General features: G+C 42.4%; 1 protein-coding gene across 1 annotated transcript; it reads right to left on the bottom strand.

Annotated features, from left to right (window-relative positions):
• Positions 1–11: 11 nt before the first annotated feature.
• On the bottom strand, positions 12–20,692 carry card11 (caspase recruitment domain family, member 11). The gene is made up of 25 exons (XM_031749497.2): positions 20,441–20,692; positions 15,603–15,802; positions 15,360–15,497; positions 14,749–14,925; positions 13,618–13,766; positions 13,298–13,477; positions 10,881–11,027; positions 10,372–10,497; positions 10,091–10,285; positions 9,821–9,976; positions 9,606–9,675; positions 9,322–9,518; positions 9,057–9,163; positions 8,918–8,958; positions 8,669–8,786; positions 8,364–8,565; positions 7,965–8,091; positions 7,641–7,884; positions 7,267–7,351; positions 6,403–6,498; positions 6,100–6,217; positions 4,949–5,131; positions 4,222–4,343; positions 942–1,057; positions 12–413 (listed from the first exon to the last, which is right to left on the bottom strand). The coding sequence occupies exons 2-25, from the start codon at positions 15,790–15,792 to the stop codon at positions 209–211; spliced, it is 3,489 nt and encodes a 1,162-aa protein (XP_031605357.2). The 5' UTR covers positions 15,793–15,802; positions 20,441–20,692; the 3' UTR covers positions 12–208.
• Between the last annotated feature and the right edge of the window lie 1,976 nt (positions 20,693–22,668).

Genomic DNA, 22,668 nt, shown 5'->3' on the forward strand with positions numbered 1-22,668 from the left:
CTTTTTCATGTTTTCACTCTGTTTATTTTTCTAAATAAAAGACATATTTACAAAATATATAATGCATTTATTTATTTAACAATTTCCACACTTACATTTGTGAGTTTCACCATAAATATAAACGCAGGAAAGCATGATATAGAAGGCTTTTTGTGTTTTACTGTGTTTAACTCCACGTGTACAGGCTATTGCGTGTATCTGTGTTTGCCTACAGCAGGTCCTGCTCCACCCAGATGGTTTTCTTCTGCTCGTCCAGTATTCGGTCTTTGATCACCCTGATGAGGTCCTCCGTCCCTGCCCAGGCCTCCGGCTCCAGGGTGGCATACAGACACGGGATGCCCTCCAGCTCCTTCTCTTTTGCGCGACACAGCTTCACAAAGTCTTCCTCTGACTCCACGCGCAGAGGCAACTTCCTGTGTGGAGAGGAAACAGGAAGGAAGCAGCGATGAGGTGGTGAGTGTGGTTTAGAACCCAGTGTTTCTGATGAGATCCTGTCGACAGTCTGCAGCAGCGGTCTGCATGCTTTTTCTCAGAAAGATAAGGCTGACGGTAATGGGTTCATAAGCTGGACTGCTATTTAAAGACACAATCCACCATAACATACGTCAAACATCTGGCTTCATTGAAATCACGTAACCGTCAACTGAGGGGATCGCGCACACAGATATTTTGAGTAAGGATCTAGATTTTGCTACCTTTCTGGGCAAGACACACAAAGAAAGAAAGGTAACTGCAGCCAGCTACAATTAAAAGTTCAAAAGTAACAACAACATTAAACTGACATCCTCGGCTCAACGCCAACTCTTATCTGGTGCCAAAATATCAAAATATCAGGGACTGTTTTTTTTTTTTGTTCTTGGAAAAAAGAATTGCGGTTTGCAGCTGTGTGGTTTGAGTCACAGGGTAAACATGCGAGATTAAGCAAGCTTTGTTAGGTCTACCTTAATTTCTTGACATTTTTGTCACAGATCTTGACGTAGATGATGATTGGGTAGATTTCTCTCCGCAGAAGGTCCTTGACGCAGCTCAGCTCAGCCTCCAGCAGGCAGTGTTTGCCCTGGTGACGGGTGGAAAAAACCAGCCTTTACAGACAAATACAGATCTACTACGTACATACATGAACAAGGAAGTCTTATTAAAAGATTTTAAAGTTAACTGCTTTCACGTATATATCTATTCATTCTTTTGCTGAGTTAGATGAGGACTTGGTCTTACAACCTGATTTCTCTGCACTACGGATAAATTAAATGAGGTCGGTCTTGAAGGCTTAACATCTTGACACCACTGTGTTTCAGCCTTTAACTGCAAGACACTGTCAGCTGAGGTAGGCCTACCACAGGCTCATCAGACCTAAATGTGTGTCTTGTGGTTAGCCTTTAGATAATGTCTATTTTTTAATTAGCCACAGCCGGTGACAGCTCATTCAGAGGGCACTAGCTTCCTACAGGCGCTGCGTTCTGACTCACACTTCCCTCAGAAGCATTATGATTGAGAAGCCTGCACCCCATTTCCACTGGACACACTTTTTCCAGTTCAGCTCCCCTACTTCGAGTATTACAGGTGTTTCCGTGCTTCAGCATATGAAGCACAGGTGCAGACAAACTAGCACTACTTGGACTACAGCCAGTCAGTCAGCATATTCGCCTGGGAAATTGCACCACTGATTCAACTGTCATTACTGTGGGATCATCACAGAAATAAGACAAGCCACCACTTGGCTACAATCTTTTGTCTTTTTTTTTGTATAGACTTATTAAAACAGAAATATCTTGTCAGTCAGGAAGCTTCACAAATCATACTAGTTGGGTTTGGTACCCTCTGGCAGAGCCAGGCTTGTTGCTTTACATTTCTGCGCACTGACTAATGACAGTCTTATCAGTCTATTCGGCACAGATTTCCATTCAGCCCAGTGGATCGCTTTAGAATACGTGAAGTAGACTTTTAACTTTTAACTGTATATTCCTATAAGTTTTACAGCTTTTTCTAATGATAAAGAGCTCCTCCATGGCTATTCATACTAAACCTAAGTAATTAAGTAAGAGATAAGTCCTGTTGTTTCACAACCTACCATCAAAATATGTGTTTTATTGTTTTGGGGTTTTTTGTTTGTTTGGGGGGGTGTTGTTTTTATTTTTTTGCTTTATGATTACAGGTCACTCTGGGTGATGAGCTACCAGAACTTTTAAAGTAATTTTACACATTTTACTTTATTACACTTTATTTTAATAGAGCAGCATTTTTTATTAGCCAGAAAAACTAAAACATATTGTTGAAACTCCACCTCTTTTTCTCATACTAACATATGAGGGATTAAATGTGCAGTTCAATTTCTTTACACTTAACTGGCCACTTTATTTCAAAAGGTATGAAAAGGACTGACAAACAACGATGTCATTTTTAGAGCAGTTGACTTTCTTTGACTTTGTTTTTTTTTTTCAAAAAGGAGAAGAAAAAAGACCGAGACGTGCACTGAACAACTACACTTTACATCTTTAATGTTTCCTTATTTTGCATATTTATTCATTGTGTGTCTGTGTTTTAATATTGTGTGCACCGTGTCTGGATGTAGAAACTGGATTTACCAGCATTAACTGTTTTTTTTACAGCAGTCTTTTTAGGCAGATGAAACGTGTTGCCATGGCTGCACAAACTAGTAGATTAAAGAACACTTTTTATTATCAAGCCATCAGACGCCTCTACAGCAACACCCAACTGCTGCTTACAGTTGTCAGATTCCTCATGTGCAACATGCTGCATATCACACACACCCCATCCCATGTACATTCATTTATGCATTACTTTTTTAACCTTATTTATTACTTTTTTTATCTTAATTATCTTGTTTTTCATCTCATCAAACACATTTCATTGTTTGTCGTAAATCACACATGGCAAATAAAACTAAAACTGAACTGTAATATTGCTTTGTTTTTAAATAAGTTTTTAAATAACCATGCTGTATAGAATAAAAGATGTTTGGTTACCATTATACTATTTTAGTTCCCCCCTGTAATCTCTATGAACAGTTTATTACTGTAAAATGCTGCGACTCTCATTTTCTCATGTTTATTTTATTTGTTTTAATTTTTCATATTATGACACTATATCAGTGTTATCCTCAGACAGCCACAGGTACACCCTGGACTGGTTGCCAGTTTGTCACAGGGCTAACACAGAGAGCCAGATGACAGTCATTCACACCTTTAGCCAGTTTAGAAACTCGAGTACCCAGCATGCAAAGTCCACACAGCTCCAACCAGCCAGGCCTTTCTTACTTTGAGTTAACAGTGCTAACCACTACACCACTAAACACAAAATAACTGAAATAACAAGCAAAATATTTATAAATTAATTATTTAACCCTTTAAACCCTAGCATTTTTAGCAAGGTTTGGCAACTCCAGGCCTCGAGGGCCGGTGTCCTGCAGGTTTTAGATCTCATCCTGAGTCAACACACCTGAATCAAATGATTAGTTCATTACCAGGCCTCTGGAGAACTTCAAGACATATTCAGGAGGTAATTTAGCCATTTAAATCAGCTGTGTTAGATCAAGGATCCATCTAAAACCTGCCGGACACCGGCCCTTGAGGCTTGGAGTTGCCCACCCCTGGTTTAAAGGGTAAATTAGGTTAGGGTTTAAAGGGTTAAACTTAACTTTTGAATTCCTGTAAATATGTGTGCTTACTAAAAGAAACAATATTTCAAAAAAATATATATATATCTTGCTGTTAATATATTCATCAGGATTTCCACTGTACTCACATAGACAGCTACATTACTATAGCATGTTTGCTACATTTTTACAGCTATTTCTTAAAGGGTGAGGGGTAGGGGTAAGTTATATGATTGGGGTTAGGATGATAGCACATTTAAGGCTTGTTTGTTTCAGTCTCATCACACACAGTGTAAAAAACACGGCAATTTAGTGTAAAGTTAAGAAATAAAGCCTTATAGTTTCTATGTGTGCGATAATTAGGCCTGTGAATATGACAGGTTTACCACAGGTTACATTTGTTGTATGTCTTTTAATGTCAGGTTGTCTCGATCATTATTAACTTTACAAAGAGTCTGAATAATTACATTGGAATGACATTCCCACAATAACGGGAGTCATGTCAGTCTTCCGCACTCCCCTTTGACTAAAGTGTTCCCTTAACATTTATAAAGGAGTAAACGCATTAGAAGACATTGCATTTTCACACACACACAATATAAACTCACTTTTGCGGCGACAGCCTCTATGTTTTCCCTGGTGATGCATTCAAAAGTGGCTTGTTTCTCTTTGTAGTGAATGAAGGGCTCCACGTTCTGTTTTAGATGAAACTCCTCCTTGGTCAAGCTGTCTACTCAGCAGAATGCAAAGGAAACAGGACACAAAAAAAGAAAAGATGTCATGTCTGTTTCTTGTCTTGTGAAATTGTGGCTCTAAGGGCAGAGAGATGAAACTGTTCATTTGTTAACAGTCACCACAGCACATTTAGCACAAGGAACAGAAACCCTTGTGGTTTTTGCCGTGGGGAATGTCGACGTAATTGAGACTTCAAGCAGTCTCTTGAGTTCGCCAGATGTTCAACATTTTTTACACCGGCAACTTGTCGCGCCCCTGGTCCACTGGGACCGGTCGGTTTGTCATGTGACCGGAGTGTTAATTCTCTAAAAATCTGACGGCTCCAGCAACATTTTCGAATTACAGTGGGTCAGCTGAAGTGTCGCAAATAAACTATCTGTGTCATCACTGTGCATCGTCATTCTAACTATCATCTGGGTCATCTTAAATCCTCCCTCTGCTGTCTCTCTGGTTATACTCCTTAACATTTACACACGGCACAATACCTGACCTACATCTCAGTAGTTGCTTCCTCTTCTCTCATCGACTCCTCTATAGTTTATGTACTTCTTATCTCAATGAGGTATAAAGATTCCTCATTGTGAGCCTTCATACACTGACCTGGTTTGCAGATATTAAAGTCCATGGCTCCTCCCATGTTAAGTATTTTTTGAATAATGGTTTTGGCGAGAGCAGCGGGCGTGAATAGGACCGGTCTTCTTCTCTGGGTCCGCTGGAGGGTGACGGGACTGTAAGGAATCAGGCTCAAGCTCCTGCTCAGTTCACCGTCTCCGTCAGCGGCATCTGTTTGCACCAACAGCCACAGCGTGCAACGAGAGGTATAGCACAATTATGAGTCAGTTTGAGAACAGAAAGTGAAGAGCTTCCAAAAATAATTTCAGCAAACGAATATCTAAAGTCTGAATTTGAGCAACAGAGTGAAAAGAGAAAAGCAGCCAGCAAAAGAAGGGCTCGGCGCAGATAAAAGAAAAGAAACTAAGCACTGCATTGTACACCTTCAGTACTCTTTTTAAAAATTAACATTAATCTTGTGCAGCAACATTTCCAGTCACAGCCCCACCCCCATGTTCTATTAAAACCTTTCATTCATGCTCTCACCTAAACAGTTAATTCCGCTTTATCATACTTTTTATAGTGTTACTGTTATAGCAGTTTTAGTTTCACACCTCGCTATGTAATTTAAATGTTTAAATTGCTGCTTTGGCTCACACATGTCATGCAGAGCACACAGTTCAAGCACTTTCCAGTCTTACACTTGAGCACAACTTCCAACCGTTTCCACCGCACACCCGTCTGTGTTTACATCAAGTGACATTTCACACACTTTCATCTTACTCTTCCAATGACTACTTCAGCTCCTGTCAAGGCTTCTTATACAACTGACACTTCACACCCTCTGAGCTTTTTGACAACAAAAACCATCAAAACAACTTTCCACAACTTTTGCTTTTAGACGCAATTTACTTCAGTTGCTCTCTGTGCTCACGGTGTCCTCAATCCTCAACTCCTTTCAGCGTTTTTTCTTCTTTTTTTTCGTGCTTTAGCTTCACCAGAGCGCTTGCATGGAAAATGGCACCTATGCGCCCTTTAGCAGCTCTTTACCACTTTGAATCATTCCACTGCTTTCACTTTCTGCACTTTTGACAGCCACTTCAAATGCTTCAGCTGTGAATTTTCCGTAGTTAGCACATGTGCACATCTTTGTTTTGTCTCTCCCCCCCAACCGACCGACTGCAACGCTTTGTGCTCACCTTCGGGTCGAAGCACCTCAAAGCCTTGCCTGGGTAGTGTTGTGCTGCCTGAGTTGATGATCCTCACACGTTCATTGCTGTTCATTCGCTTGTACTTGATGTCCACCCTGCTCACGAACTGCAAATCAAAGCAGACATAGAAAAAAAGGCCTAAGTTACTGAGACGTGGAGGCAGCTGCGCATCGGTTTTATGAAAAACGAAGAGTTTATTAGGACCAATCTTGACTCATTGTCTTAAGTTTCCACACTGCTGAACAACTCTCAACATCGCGACAACTGGAGGTTTTGTTTGAACTTCATTACCTGCAGTATTTGAGTGAGGAAGATGCTCGCTCTAGACAAGCGCGGGCTGGCTCTGGGATCAGGAGAGTGGCTGGTTTCTTCTGGTTGCAAATTATTCTAAGCAGAAATGAAAAGCATACATGAATGTTGTGATCCAAACTGTAACAAACACGCTTGCGTGAGCACAACATAGCAGAATAACACCCTGAATTAACTACTTACTGCAACCAACCTGACATCAGTGTAAACTGATGCTGACCCAAGCTTAAGCAGTTCCTCAGCAGGAAGCTTCGTTGTCGCATGTTATCTAGAGTGTTTTCTTTCTGACTGCAGATGTATGGGCATGGGCTTGTTTATCATGCAATGCAATTACCTGAAAGGGTCTCTCATGGATGAACTGCAAAATAAATCCAATCTGGAATGCAATATGGAAACCCATCGCCTAGTCTCAGATTGTTTGGAAATGCATCGAAATTTTTTTTCAGGGGGAGGGTTGCAACTATCATGCAGGCGTGGTTGCATGCAACCTGCTTGCAATCAATACAGGAAAGAAATATCCAAATTATAAACAGATGGCTAGGATAAGAACTATTAAATGGTAAATTTATTATTGGGAAATAGTCGGATATTAATCATTTCTGGGAAATCTGCCTTTGTTGTTCCGGTTGTGCACATCAAACCCCCTCCCCCGCCAATCCAATGACCAAGCAAGGATTTCCCCCCACATTATGTGTTAGTTTGCAAACCCTTAATTTGCAACCCATGCTATAAGATTTATTTACGCATCTTTGCTTTAGTCAAATACCCGTATTCAAATTTTCAATGCACTTTTTTAAACCAAGTGAGAGAACGAGAGGGAAAAAGAAAGAGGCTGAGGTTTCTCACCCGATTGTTCCGTTGAATTTCATTTTCTTCTTTCCCCCCTCGATACACTAACTTCTGAATCTTTACCAGGAGCAGCTGCTGGGCTCTATAATCACACACGTAAACACACAGAAACACACACACAGAAACACTGAATGCTTGTCAAAATTCTCCCTCCGTGTACGAACTCGTCCACCCTCGGGCTTCTTTCTATTATGCCCTGTGACTACAACAGACTGTTTCTGCAGATGTTTCAGGTTAATGCTGCTTCGTCGGTGTAATGTGTAATCTTTTAGGAGATCAGTTGTAATCAGCTGCTGCTGCATTTTGAAAATCTGAGCTAAAACTCATTCACAAACTTTAGTTTAAAAAACAAAAGTATACAAAGTCTGTACCTTGAGTAACTGGGTATAGTGCCTCGCTCAGCCAGGTCAGAGCCGCTGTAGGGGTCCACACGGGCGCACTGCCACTCACAGCGGCCCTGGTGCCTGGTGTCCAGCACGTGCACCACCTCATCGCAGCGCACGGACAAGGAGCAGCTGTCCGACTGTCCGGAGATGTTGAGGTTGACACGTATGTAGAATGAGTCGCCGGATGCTAAAGTGCCATCCGCTAGATTGCTCTGGAGACGGCGATAAGCTGCAGGGCGAGCATATATTTGAGTTCACGTATGCAGTAGAGCCACATTAAACAAATGTTCCAATATAAACATCACTTACAGTCGTGGCTGGCTCGATAGTGCAGGGTGATGGGTCCCGAGCAGTGCTGCAGAGTCCAGTGGGCTTCTTCCTGAGTGCTGGTCTCCAATGAAATGCTCTGGTTTTCCCCACGTATGCACCCCTCAAGCTGGACAGCCAATCACAGCAGAAACAAAGATTACCAATCAGTCCCTTCTAAAAACTGTCACAGGAAAAGGAACACAAATAGAACAAGTAAAACAAGCAGGTGTCTAAAATTATCAAATCGGCGTGTTCCTCGTTCCTCTCTAAATGTCCATCCACGTTCTCAGTTCTCTAAAGAGCTTTTCTTTTTGCACATCCAGCTGTTTTAACTGAACTTGTCTTACTGCCACCATGAATCTTTTCACAATTAAAACATTCAGGGAGTAGATGACATACAAACATGAGGTGGTGGCCCTCTCGTAGCCCCGCCTTCTCCGCGTTGGACCCAGACTGAACATACGAGATGAAGATCCCGCTGTCGTTGCCACCGATCAGCCTGATGTCCTTCAGCAGGTTGTCACCTTGCAGCGACAGCTCCTGCACCGGCTTCAGGGACCCGCTGAGTCTGGAGAAGGAGGAAAGAGACGGGCGGAACGGCCTGCACGAGCACACGAAGACACAAAGCAGAAGGTGTTTGTAAGTCAGCATCACTTTTCGCTTTTATTCTTGTGTGCATCTCTGCACGAGCGGCCATGCTGTACCTCTCCAAAGAGAGTTTCCTGAAGATGTTGTTGACCTGCTCCAGGTCATAAGTGTCCATTCCTTCAGACTGATGGGAAGAGGAAGATGAGTGCACAGAGGGAGGACCGCGCTCATCCTCTGAGGAAAGAATAGAAATAGATGGATCAATAGATGGATCATTTTTTTCCTTTAAAAAGAAAAACCAGGTCGACTGAAGGTAAACATAGTATCTCAGATCACAAACAGCAGATGTTTAAAAAGTGCATTACCAAGCTCCATTTCCATGTTGTCGCTGTCAAAGTCTGAGATGCTAAAACAGACAAAACAAAACAGATTGAAGGGAAGCCATTCTTCAAACTTTACTGGCATGAAGTTCAATCGGTCATCTCTGGGACGTTTATTCAGTACCTGCGGGGGTAGAAGTCGTGCTCCTTCTCCCTCTCTCGGCGGTAAAGGGACGCTTTCTCAGGGGGTTCGGGAAGCGTGGACAGGATGCTGTCGTTACGGCAACGCAGCTGAAAGGGAGAAGTCGGCGTTAAACGCTGGACAAGCCATTTACGTCAACACTGCATTAGATTCTTTATAGACCAGGATTTCTACAAAGAGCAGCCAGGATGATTATTTTTACCAAAAACAGAGGTATTAAAAGCAAGCGCAAACAACTGAGTCGCACCATGTGCCTGTTGCTGGGTGAATCCACCGTGCTGAACATGAGCTGGGAGGTGGACGAAGAGCAGGTGAGCGGGGGAGCCGACGAGGGCGGATATGTGGGGGAAATAGGGATGCTGGGCGAGGGAGGGAGAGAGCTGCTGTTGCCATAATTCGGCACGTTGATCTCCAGAAAGTTGCCTCCGTTGGTAGGTGCCGAAGCTGGAAGGTGGAGATAAACTTTGATAAAGCTGCACAAAAGGATTGGTCACATGTTGCAGCAGGACATGCGGCGGCAGATTGTGTTACCTGCAGGGTGACTGTTCTCTGAGTTGATTGGAAAGTCTTTCAGTAAAGAGACTGGAGACTTTACTCTATTCTAAAAGGCAAAACACAAAACACAGTCATTTTGATTAGCTTGTCATGTGTAGGAGATTTGATTAATCTCTGCTCTGTGCATTAGAAGGTATTGAGTTTGGTCTTTGCTTCACATAATCTACAAGGTTGAGGAGAGAATAACTGACCCCCGCTTTGAGGTTGAGTCTGCGTTTGAGTCGGGGCTCCTCGGAGAAGAACTTGTCATCAGGCGACTCGTCGCTGGAGCATTCAGACTGTCCCTGCGCTAGTTTACAATCCTCTCCCTGAGAAATGATGGACGGAGGTAAATCCCTTGGTAGACTCTGCAAAAACAGTTAAATGGTTAAAGGGGAGGAATGTTTTGCGAAAACTTGAGCATTTTTTAAATCGATACGTGAAGAAAAGAAACAATATCCCTTCGCACTACTCTGTCTGACCTGGTCTAGGTTGATGTCTTTGGACATTCGTCGCAGGCGAGACTCCAGAGTGACCAGCTTAGCGTCTTTGCGTACACTCTCCAGGTGGAGTTCATCGCTCCTCTCCTCCAGCTCTCTGATCTGCTTGCGATACTTGTCCTTGTCGATGAGACACTGGGAGAACTGGTGCTGGGCCTCGTCTCTGGCTCGAAAGGCCTGCAAGCAGCAGAGGAGTTAATGCAAAAGTATGAAGGATTTTGTGTGTGCGTGTATGAAATCGTGTGTGTTGTGTGTGTTTTCACCTGGTCTCTCTCCTTCTCCACCTCGTCTAGCTGTACAGCGATGGTGTCTATGCGGTTGCGATACATCTCGCAATCCTTCTGCAGTGTGGAGCACTTCAGCTCCAGGTCCTCCTTTTCTTCCAGGTACTGCGTACACGGACACACACACAGACAAAAGCTAAGGGTTATTTATAGTTAGACAAAAACAGGTAGAGAAATACAGGAAGAGAAACAGCGGGAGAGAAATAAAGAGCGACCAGATTATGCAGAAAGAGGCCTGAGACGGGGCTTTCTTCAAAGGTCTCATGGGGCACTGGTTTAGGTTTCTAGGGTGTGTTACTGCAAAGCCTGTTTGTTCAGTGTACCACTCTGCACCACACTGCTACATATTCACACATTTAAACACAGATGGAAACAAGCTGCCAGACAGAAATATGACCGCTAAACTCCCATGTAGCCCACTTACAGCATTCAACCATACATTTGTGCGTGTGTGTGTGTGTGTGTAGGTGTGTGTGTGTGGTTGTAACCTTATCTCGTAGTTCCTCTGCCTGTCTGATTTCTTCGTGCAGGTTGTAGAGGCGGTTGACCAGATCCTGTCTGTCTTCTAGTGCTTCCTGTCTGTCATGCTCCAAAATGTCAAGGATGGCCTTGTCCGACTCAGGTAAAGGGCCGGGCTGGGTAAGAAACACACACACACACATTAACACTGTTAGATATGAAATCATATGACTGGCTGCTACACTGCAGTTGTCAATCTTTCCTTTTTATGCTTATCAGCAAGGAAATAATGAGTCACAAAATAAGTGTGAGTTTATTGATAGAACACCTCATCACATGTAGACCTTCTTCAAAGTAATTTATAGACCAAAGTTAAGAAAAATAAAATGATGCATCTATTGTCCGTTATCTTTTCCCTTATTTTATGGCACATATATACACTCACCGGACACTTCATTGGGTACAGCTTTTCAGCTGTTTATTAGCACAAAAAAAGTCAGTGCGTGTAGACGCGGTCAAGACGATCTGCTGAAGCTCAAACTGAGCATCAGAATGAGGACGAAAGGTGATTTAAGGGAGTTTAAAAGGTGGCGTTGTTGGTGGTGCCAGTCGGGCAGATCAGTATTTCAGAAACTGCTGATCTACTGGGATTTACCCACATAACCATCTATGTAGTTTAAAGAGAATGTCCTGAAAAAGACACAACATCCAGTGATCGGCAGTGCTCTGTGTAGAAATGCCTGATCGGGAGTCTGTGAGCCTGCGTTTTGAGTTTCATGTTTTAGTTTCATTTAATATTTTGCTCTTTACTTAGTCTGTTCTTGGTTCTTTAGAGGTTTGTATTCTAACTTTAGTTCCTGTTTGGTTTTCCATGATGTTTTCAGCTCAGAATTTATTTTCTTTTATATTTTGTAACTATAGTTACTGTTTACCATTAACCCCTTTTTTAAGCTCCCATCATTATATTAGAGGCCTCCTGTCCCGTGTGTGTGTATTTAGTTTTGAGTCCCATGTCTTGTTTTCCTTGATTAGGACGGGTTAAGAAGGCACCAGTAACTCAAATAACCACTCATTACAGCCAAGTTATGCAGAAGAGCATCTCTGAATGCAGAATTATGTAACCTTGGCGCAGATTGGCTACAGCAGCAGAAGACCACATCGGATGTCTCTCCTGTCAGCTAACAACAGGAAACTGAAGCTAGAATTCATATTTGCTCAGCAAAAGGTGAAACAGATGACTGAAGAAACATGCTTGATCTCAATTTCTAGTGCGACATTCAGATTACAAGATGAAAGCATGGATCCATCCTGCTTTGTATCAGCAGTTTAGGCTGCTGTTGGTGGTGTAATGGTGCAGGGGATGTTTTCTTGGCACACTTAGTACCAACTGAGCATGGTTTAAATGCTACAGCCTACCTGAGTATTGTTGCTGACCATGTCCATTCCTTTTTGGCAGTCTTTAGTTCCTTCCAGCAAGATAACACGCCATGTCACAAAGCTCAGATCATTTCAAACTGCTTTCTTGGACATGACAATGACTTCGTTGTACTCAGATGGCCTCTAATAGAGCGCTTTGAGATGTTGTGAAAACGGGAGATTCACATCATGGTTTTGCAGCCAGCAAATCTGCAGCAACTGTGTGATGCTATCATGTCAATATGGACCAAAATCTCAGAGGAATGTTTCCAGCACTTTTTTGAATCTATGCCACGGAAAATTAAAGCAGTTCTAAAGGCAAAAAGAGGTCCAACCCGGTACTAACAAGGTGTACCTAATGAAGTGGCCAGTGAGCATGTATACCGTTAAAGATAGTGCATGTTCATATTAAACATGACAAAATACTCTTAGCTCTCTATGATGTCAGCGAGAGCAGATTTTCTCAATATGGCTGTCTGATGCAAAGAAGTTCGCCGGTGAGCACAGAAGCCACACCCACTTGGTTTCAAAGCCTTCTGTTTATGAGAGGCAGCCAAGAAAAAAGTAGGTTTAAACACAGAGGAGCTAAAAATGCAGAGGAGTTAAAAGTTCACATAGAAGATGAATGAAGGGGCCACACGTAGACCCATGATATAAGATTACTTTTATCTGTGAACCATGCAAATAGAAAACTATGCAATTGGAACTGAGAGATGAAAGAATAATAGGTTCTATTTTTAGGGTAGTCCCACCCAGCTCACCAGCTCAGTCCTTTGGTGTCGATGGTTTTTGTACCTTACGCTTTTGTTTCGCACTTACAGCAGCAGACAACAGCAGTTGGGCTGCAAACTCAGTGTAGCATTTAGCTGCTAAGATATTTTTACACACATGCGGAGATAAGTATTTGACAGCTCACGCTAACAGCTTGTTGTGCTGCTCTGAAGTGGTGAAAATGTATTTATTACAGTAGGTTTAAGTTATGATAGCAGAGCAGGCAATGTCAGCGCTTTATTACATAATGCTCAAGTACCTGTATGATGGACTGTAGCTCCTGCAGTTTGATCTTGAGCATCTCGTTCTCTCTTTCCAGCTCAAAGATCTGCTCTCTCTTTGGCCGATTCTCGATGTCGTTCTTCAGTTTCAGACTCTGTCTCCTCTCCATCTTACACTCTTCCTCCACCTTGTTCAGCTTGTGCTTCAGTTGGTCAATCTATAAGGCAGACAACACAGAGATCAGCACCGAGCAAGAGGAACACTCTTACTGTTTTTGTTTTTTGTTCATTGATTATCATTAACACACAGAGCGATGACGGTGTTTATCTGCATGTGCGTTAATACGTCTGGCAGTACCTCCAGCTGCAAGTCTCGGCTTCTCATCACAGCCATGTTCTTCTCCTCGCTCAGCGTGGCGTACCTCATGGCCAGCTTGTAGTTTTCATCCTTTACTCTCAGGAGCTCATCACTGTAGGTGTTCCTCTCCTCTCTCAGCTTATTGTACCCTAAGAGGCAACCAGAAATGTGAAAAATTTAGCTTTACTAGATCCTTCTTCTTTATTCGCTTCGCTGTTGGGTAACAGTTGTTTCATTGGTGGAAATAAGGACAATGGCTTCCCTTTATGTGTAAAAATTAACGTCCTTTTCTGTTTTGCACCACATTACATGACATCCAAAAACAAGCTCAATGCTAATATATAAAAAAATGACAAAAGTCACAAAGCTAATTATGTGAGCATGCAGTGAAAGCCTAAAGAGTGTACTTGCACTATTTTTAGTATTTATTTGTTTGTGCTTGGTGTTCCAGCTGCAGTGTTTAACTGCACGGGGCATAAAGACCACAGCGTCCTAGTTTCACTGGTAGTCTTTGATAGACAACAGAGTTTATCCATATCGAACCTAAATGTGGTGCACCAGGCAGGGCAAACCAAGCCTGTGCGGTGGGGTTGCAGTTTCAGCAAATCGTGGTAAGCTTTTGGCTTAGATTTTATGTTTAACCATTTGAGACAATGGTCACCTGTCTTTACTGTCTGCAGCGAGTAAGTCTGTGTGTTGTTATGCCTCCAAGACATCAGCAGCAGTGGCTGGAAGCATTATCTTTTCGGTAAATGCATCCCAGTAAACATAATAATGATATACTGTAAGTTATACGCTTTGTGAGAATGGCTTCAAATTTGGTACCGACTTTTACTTTTTAAGGATTCGATGATTTGTTGTCCATATGTTTTATACACAATACGCATGAATTTATATACTACTGCTGATAAAACTAAACTGGACTAGGATCAAATTCTGAAGCGGTGATATTTTCTATACAACAGGTCAGTCTGGGTGCAAACATACGTGTGGATGCAAACAGCACCTTAGTGCAGCCACGCAACTGCATTGTCAGTCTTATGAGTACAAATTCAGTGTAGAAACACAGATGGTGGGAAGCTAGTAAACTGCGGTCAGGAAATATCTCAAACAAAAACAAAGAATCTTTACTCTGCTGGAAGGCCTGAAGCTCCTGATTGGCCAGCTTTAACTTCCTTTTTTCATCTTCCAGAGTGACGAACTTCTTGTTGAGCTCAGCGTGCTGCAGGGTCTTGACTTTGGACTGCTGCTGCAGCTTCGTGACTTCATTCATCAGAAACTGCGTCAGTCCCTCGTGACCCTCCTCCACTGCAGGAGAGCAGAGGAGAAAAAAACCAAAGTATATTATACACCTCTGACTTTATAACAGGATTGCAAAGTAAGCTGATGTGGATCGATTCAGACTCTTACACTGCATAACTGAAGTGACTGCTTTTGCCTGAACAGAGCTATAAAGCAGCTACAGAACGACCAGTTCACACAGTTTCCTTGCATAACTGGAGTTATGAACTGGAGTTATCTACTCTATTTGAGTCAAATACTCCCGGGCAACTTTGGGTTCAGCATCTTGCAGAAGGAGCAGGCAATCGATCCACCAACCAACCTTCAACTCACACATGTCACGCTTCACTTCAGAAATTTTCTACACTTCACTGTCCATCAAAGACTGTATGAGTCTTTGTAGTACACGAAAGATGTGTGTTCATGCGTGTATGTGCTGGATCCAAAGATTTTTGCCTCACCGACAATGGTGGAGAAGCGTCGTGTGGGTTCCTTCCCCGTGACCAGCTTGTACAGGTCAGGGTAGTAAAACTCCAGACTCTCCAGGAAGGCCACGTACCCCCGCTCGCCTTTAGTGTGGAGGATGTCAAGTAGACGGCCTGAGAGAGGAAGGGTTCACATGTGAGAGGTCAAAGAAAAAGAAAGCAAAATAGGAGTTCTGCCTTTAAAAATTAACAAATGTGGAAATAAGCCTTTCTACCCACTTGTGCGGTTTGTTTTTGTGGCGAGCACTAGTGAGTTGAGAATCTCATCCTCATCCAGTTCATCCAGGACTTTGCACTGACGAAGGTAAGGCGTGAGCTTTGACGGTGTGATCGTGCTACACAGGTTGTAGCGTTGGCTCTCCACCTTCTCCCACAATGCCTCCACATCATCACATGTCCCATTTTCCATTTCTTACACCCTTAAAAAGTAGCAGAACGCACAGGGGGGGTTAGCTGTGCAGCATGTTGTCTGTTTTTACATGTCTCTTACTTGAAATGAACTTCTGTTTGCGTATGCGAGTTAGCTGAGGACATCACAGATCTGTGAATGCTCCCTGAACAGTTAGCAGGCACAAAATGGTGAATGAAAAAGGAGAAGGAACTGAGAGGACATATTTGTTAGGTTATGAGAAACCACATTTGAAATATGATATCTTAGTTTACTTTCAGACTTCAACAAGACTAAGAAAGATGCACCAAATTAAAAGATATACACATTTATATGATCCCGAAATAAGTTTCTACTTTGGTCAAACAGAATAACACAGTGTATTTAAATATATAAAACAGTTGATTTTGTTTGTGAGCCACAATAATTTCTGTTTATGAATTTCATGATACTTATTTCTGGCATATAGATGGAATCGCTTTCCTTCTTTGGTCTGATGGGTTCCCGTCAGATAAAATCTGGGGATGCATATTAATGGTTCTGGGAAGCTGATTGAACTTTTAGCCTCCTAGTTTTTTCCGTTGATACCCCCACCAACTATTACCACAAAGTTGACATTTGTGGTTTTCAATAAAAATTTCCGAACAGACCACCAAGTGACACATAATACACACATCCCCTTCAGAGGGAAGTGGATCAATTTTAGCAACCAGATACGTGCAAAAACTAGCGGCATGTTTGGCATGAATTAGCAGATGTTGGCATGCTAACATGCTAAGCTAAATGCTAAATTAAAAGAAAGGGTATTAAAAGAAACATTTAGTGCATATAGTGCATACAGTTACTGCTGTCTCATAGACAAATATCTAAATTATTACATTTCTGTATTTAAATATGAAAATACTCATTTATATGCACCAGGTTTTTGTCTAAGTGGTCAAGCACAGAGCACCTGTGGCTGCCCTGCAGAACCAGAAGCTATGCCAGGTAGGATGTATATACTGATACTGCTGTAATTACATGAAGCCACTACTTTTTTATAGCAGATTTTTTTTGTTTGTTTGTTTGTTTGTTTTTATTGCTGAACCACTTCACTACCGCCATTGTTTCCATGCAGAGAGAAACCACCATTTTAGGCCTTGATTGTCTTATGGCCTTCATAAACAATGGTACAAAAGGAACCACAATAAGAATTATATGTTTCTGTGTTGCTACATTGTAAGCAGCTTAAGTCATTCTCTAGCTCCTCCACCGTCCTCCAAGAGCCATGAGGTGAAAGAACTTACATCTGGTAAATCCCTTGTCCTACCCAAAACTGCATATACTGACATCACTCAAGGAAACATGTCATTATTGTGTCATTCTCCCTTCTGAGACTTCCAACTGATCTCATATTTATTGTAGTACCCCCAAGGTGTAAAATCTTTTTTTATATTTCCCTTTATAGCTGATATGGTCCTGAAATATGATAACCGATGCATATAAAAGAGCCGCTTCATGCCTTACGAAGTATAACAGAACTTTGGTCCCACACACTCTTGACATAGACTTTAATTGGCTGACATCTTTCCATTTGCCTCTCCACTCTTTTCATTTTTACTTTTCCAGAGACAAATTGGTGCTCTCTTGATCTTCCTCTTACTCCCACTTGGTTTCCTCTCTCCATCTTATACAGACATGCACACTGTCCATGCACTGCTGGCATTTGCATGCTCTTTGGGTAGTGGGTGTTATCCTACAAGCCCGCTTTGTGACTTGAAGCCAACAGTTAGGCAAATCATGGTTATCTGATGCCGCAGCACAGGTAAACACACACAATCACGCATACTTTTGCATACTCTAACTGCGTGCGTAAAAACTGGAGCTTGTGCTTTTGTCCTGCTTAGAAATGACATATGCTGGTTATAATGCCAGAGCAGCATCTGATGTCCCTGGTTTCATCTTTATTGTAAATGTGAAAGTAAATTAAAAGTGAGATTAAGCTCCTCTCAACAGCTTTACCTCTATTATTTTGTGACTGCCTTCAGATATTTGTGCAGACAGTGAACAAAATCAATGACAAGCTTCTCCGTAGTTCGATACAAGCACAAATATCACACCCTCTCAACTCTTAAGCTATTATTTGTATCTACAGCGTGCATACCCTGCCACAGTCACTGCAGATGATAAAACCACAAACACTCAGACCAACACACACACACAGACACACACACCCCTGCAGTTGTGCACATGCACAAATACACAGTGCATGCAGGCACATTATAAACACACACAAACACACATGCACGCACAGACCCCTTCAGTAACCACACACATGTTTCCTCTTCTCTCTTTTCTTAATTTGGACTTGATTACCGAGAAAGCTCATCCTTGCTTCCTCCTTTTCAAACCAGATGTGAGTAGTTGCTCCCTTCCTCTCTTCTCTGTTCGTCTTCACAGACAGCCACTCTTGTTTATAGTACTGCGGTCAGAGGAGTTGATTGTCCATTTTAAAGCAGTGCGCAGACGCGTGCATCTGTGTGTGTGTGTCTAACCCTGCCTTCCTTTTTGTTAATGTGTCTATACTTAGAGAACTCCGTTTGACTTTTTGCAGGTGAAAAAATACACTCACACACACCCCCACCCAAAGAAAAAAAAATTTGAATTTCCTTTTTGGAGAAGTCACACTACATGTTTTCGCTTCAGTATTTCCACTCAGTGGAACACGTTAAATAAAGAAACCTCCATTTCAAGTGCTTCTTTAACGTTGCTCTACATCAGGACCTGTGCACCCAAGTGAAAGACTTACTTTATATGGTTTTCAAATGGGATTTCAGTTGCTTTCAACGTCAGTGCTTCACCTCAAATACAACGGCATCAAACTCATTCTGAAACCGTTTTCATTTTTGTGCATCTGTAATGGAAAGCAGTAAAGTGTCCTTAAAATGGTGATCCTTTGTCTGCAGTGCACTGACTATTTAGAAAGCTTTTCTTTCAGGGCCGGGTGTAAACCACTTTGGAAACACACCAAACTGCCGTGAAACCAGGTTGCATCGTGGGAATCAGTTTGCTCGAGACCACTCTCTGACAATGAATATGCAGTCATTCTGAGACTTGCATGACACTAGTTTCTGCGGGTCCATCAAAGATCAGAGCACATAATGGAAGCTGAGATTAATTTTCATATCAGCAAGAAAAAGTGAGTGTCAGGGGGGGTGTTCACTGTAAATCCCAGAGAACATAAATCTCTGTATAAATCCCTGCAAAATCAGAAAACTGAAAGAATTTAATTAGGAAGATGCAAACGGTAAAGACACACAGGTATTCCTCTCTAAATAAAATAATACAAATAATTCAAATTTTGATCTAATATACAGCTTAACAGTGTTGCAACTCATAGACTCACAGTGTGTGACATAGGATGACAGTGCCATTGATCCGCACATGCAGTTTGTATTATGTTCTGCTTAATTCTGTAGCGGATAAATGTTTTGCATTGAGTTTTCAAATGCAGTCCATCCAGGTGCACGAGATCAGGTCATATGATCCTACGTGGGGGAGGGGGGTCACGGCTTACTGTCAGAGTGTTGGCCTCATACAGGCGGGTCAGCTAGCTGATAGGCAGATTATGATTGGTTCAGGTGTACAAACCATCATAAAGGCTCCATTGTCTGGCCGAATAGCTGAAGCTATAAGAATGTGATATCTGGGTTCCCTCTGTGGAGATCGGTGAAAGAACACAGCAGACAAAGGCAGACGTCGAGCATCTCTAAAAGATTGATATGCACTGCTTTCGTAGTTTAGCACAACAAATAAATAAACAAAAAAATACTTTGCATCTCACTTTTAATTTAACTGAAAAGAATGAACAGTTGAGCCCGGAGATGATAGGCAATAGGCATGTCCAGTAGGCGTGTTTTCCCATGCTGGACCAGCTTTGACAGCAAGTAAATATTACTCCTTTTTCTGCTAGCAGCATTTGAAAACAGAGTGCATGCTGTTGGTGGGGTGGTGTCCCTTTTTGTGCACTTTTTAAAATTAGATCGTCCCATTTCCTGACAAATATTACTCAACACTTTCAGCAAACATGATAAGGTTTTTGGTTTTTTACAAGCCGACGCCAGTCACATCTCAGTGCGCTGTCCGTGACATGTGTGTGTGTCCTTCCGTCTCCCTCACTCTCACTCTCACTGGATGTCATTGTTTCTCCACCTGCTGCTGGAATCCCAAACATTTGGATATTGCCAGATAAAGAGCAGACCATGACAGGATTGCAGATATTATATTACACATCTAATAGCCTATAAATGTTCTAATGTAAGAGCCAGAAAAACAGGTGAACGGAGTCATAAATGCAGATGACAGATTTGCCATCATCTTTTATCGAATGTCGTTTCTTCTGAGAGAATACCTGCCTTGTTTTCAAATGGTTGGTGCGGTCTATATTTTAATCATAGCTCTAATCTAGATGACACACAGCACGGTTTAGAAAGTCTGTCATCGCTGCGGTGATATGAGGTGTAAAGCCTGTGTGACTCCTCGCTTTTTCCACTCCAAAAAAAGTGCGGCACGTTTACAAGGCTGTTGGTGAACCTTTTCCCTCAATAATAAATATTAAAACTTTTGGCATATTTATGGGGGAAAGGCAGGGGAGACGGGCAATTCTATACCGGCCATTTTTTTGGCTTACCTGAGATGCGGCGGATGTGAATTTCAAAGAGTCGCAGAGACGGTAAAGTTGGCCTCTAGCTGTGGTGTGGAGCCTGATTCAGTTGTTTTTCTTGCCTCGTTAAAATCTAAACACTGGTTGTTCCACCATGGATCCTAAAAGCTCAGGTTGTCTCCATTTATCCGAAAGAATGAGAAGTTTCTTTTTTAAAAAGTTAGCGGAGAGCGCATGGGAGCTGCGGCCCCGACTCACTGCCTCAGATAGAGATAGAGAAACAGAGAGAGAGAGAGAGAAAGAGAGAGAGAGGAGGCGGGCGGTGTGAGCTCGGATGGAAATAACAAGCTCTGCGCACGGAGGTGAGGAAGAGCGCAACCCCGCAGCAGCCGCCGTGACCTGCAAGTGTTTGCGCTGTGGCTGTGATCAGATACGGCATCACTGCCCTGCCATAAACCCGTCCACTCTAACAGGGACCTGTGAGTTTACAGTGTTTTATATGAGGATTGTTATGCTTCTTGTCTAACAATCTGACGTAAACTCAGCTGGGTGATATCAGCTTAACAGCAGTTTCTTTTTCCCCCTTTTATTTCACTTCATTATCTTCGTCTGATGCTATGCTTCAGGGAGAGAAACACTTACATGCATTCCCGAGGATCAAGCGATCATAACGTGAAAACACCCTTTGGAAATAGGCAGCCTATAGGTGCTTGTATTTTTATGGCTTTATGTGGCCTATATTTACTTTACCGGGATATTGTTACATTGATGATGGCAACATTTCAGCACCCTGACACTAGCCTACATAAACTATTTATCTCTTGCTTTAGTCCATAAGAGCCAATGGGCCATTCGTCTAGATTTCACATACAAGTGAAGTTTCAGCCACAACTGGCTAAAAAAAAAACTTGTCTTTACACGCGCGCAAACTGCGTATAGTGCGCAATTTTGTAATGTCTTTCATGTCTGAATAGGGGAAGAAGAGGTTGTGGTGGGATTATGTGACTATCATTAACATAGAGAAGGAGCTGTATTCTCTTCACTGGAGAAAGAGCACACGGCTAGGGGCTAATTTGCATTAAAGCAAATAGAAGTGTTACTTTGACCGATTCAGAAACAGTTTAAAAAAACTGTGTGTTGCAGACAGACTTGTAGAAAGAATTCAACACAATGAGCGATCAAAACTAAAGGAAGTAAACACAATTTATTTTACATAAGTTATCATAGTAAATGAAGACCAGTCAGGAGATTGGTCCAGATGACATGGAGATAAGCTGATGAGCCGTACTGTGAAGCTGTGGGAAAGAGTCGTTAAAGCTATAGGTTAAGAAGAGAGGTGACGAGCAGTAGGCAGCAGTGTGGCTTCATGATGAGAAAGAGCGCTGCAGATGGGATGTTTGTTTTGAGAGTGTTGATGGAAAAGCACAGAGAAGATTAGAAGGAGTAGCACTGTGTCTTTGTAGATTTAAAGAAAAATGAACATGATAGGGTGCCAAGAGAGGAACTGTGGTACTGCATGAGGGACATACGAGGACAGCAAGACAGTAGTGATGGAAGAGGAAGTGCTGATGGATTAGCTCAGCCAGGAGTCTCCATGGACTGTGATGTTTAGGGACGCCATTGTGATCTGTAGTGAGAGAAGGGAGTGGGTGGAAAAGAGGTTGGAGAGGTGGAGGTATACACTGGAGAGGAGAGGAATGAAAGTCATTAGAAGCAAGACAGAATACGTGTGTGGATGAGAGGGAGACAGGTGTAACAGTGAAGCAGCAAGGAGTAGAGATAGTGAACGTGTGAGTTTGAGCGTAAGTGTGAACGGTTGACCTGGAGTTTCCCCCAGGTCAACCATCCAAACCAATGGACAGTGCACAAGAGAGGTGAAGAAGAGAGTGCAGGCAGGGTGGAGTGGGTGGAGACAAGTGGTGTAGGTTTTGTGGGACAATAGCCTAAGAAGGGAAGAGTGAAAGCGAAGGTTACAGAATGTGAGGGTCCGCAGATCTATAGTATTGATACCAACACTGGTATTGGTATCAGATCGATACTAGCATGAAAGTTGAAAGTATCGTTCTCAGTATTGATATTGGCATTGCTGGCTCTGTATTAGTATGCACACTACAAGTATCAGCACTACAAGACGGTAGTGAGGCTTGCTATCATGTATAGAGGCAGAGCTAAAGACGCTAAGTTTCTTCAGGATGGACAGGATTAGAAACGATCACATCAAAGGGACAGCTCAGGTTTAGTAGGACAAAGCTGGA

The sequence above is a fragment of the Oreochromis aureus genome, linkage group 4, assembly GCF_013358895.1.
Source record: "Oreochromis aureus strain Israel breed Guangdong linkage group 4, ZZ_aureus, whole genome shotgun sequence".
Classification (NCBI taxonomy): domain Eukaryota; kingdom Metazoa; phylum Chordata; class Actinopteri; order Cichliformes; family Cichlidae; genus Oreochromis; species Oreochromis aureus.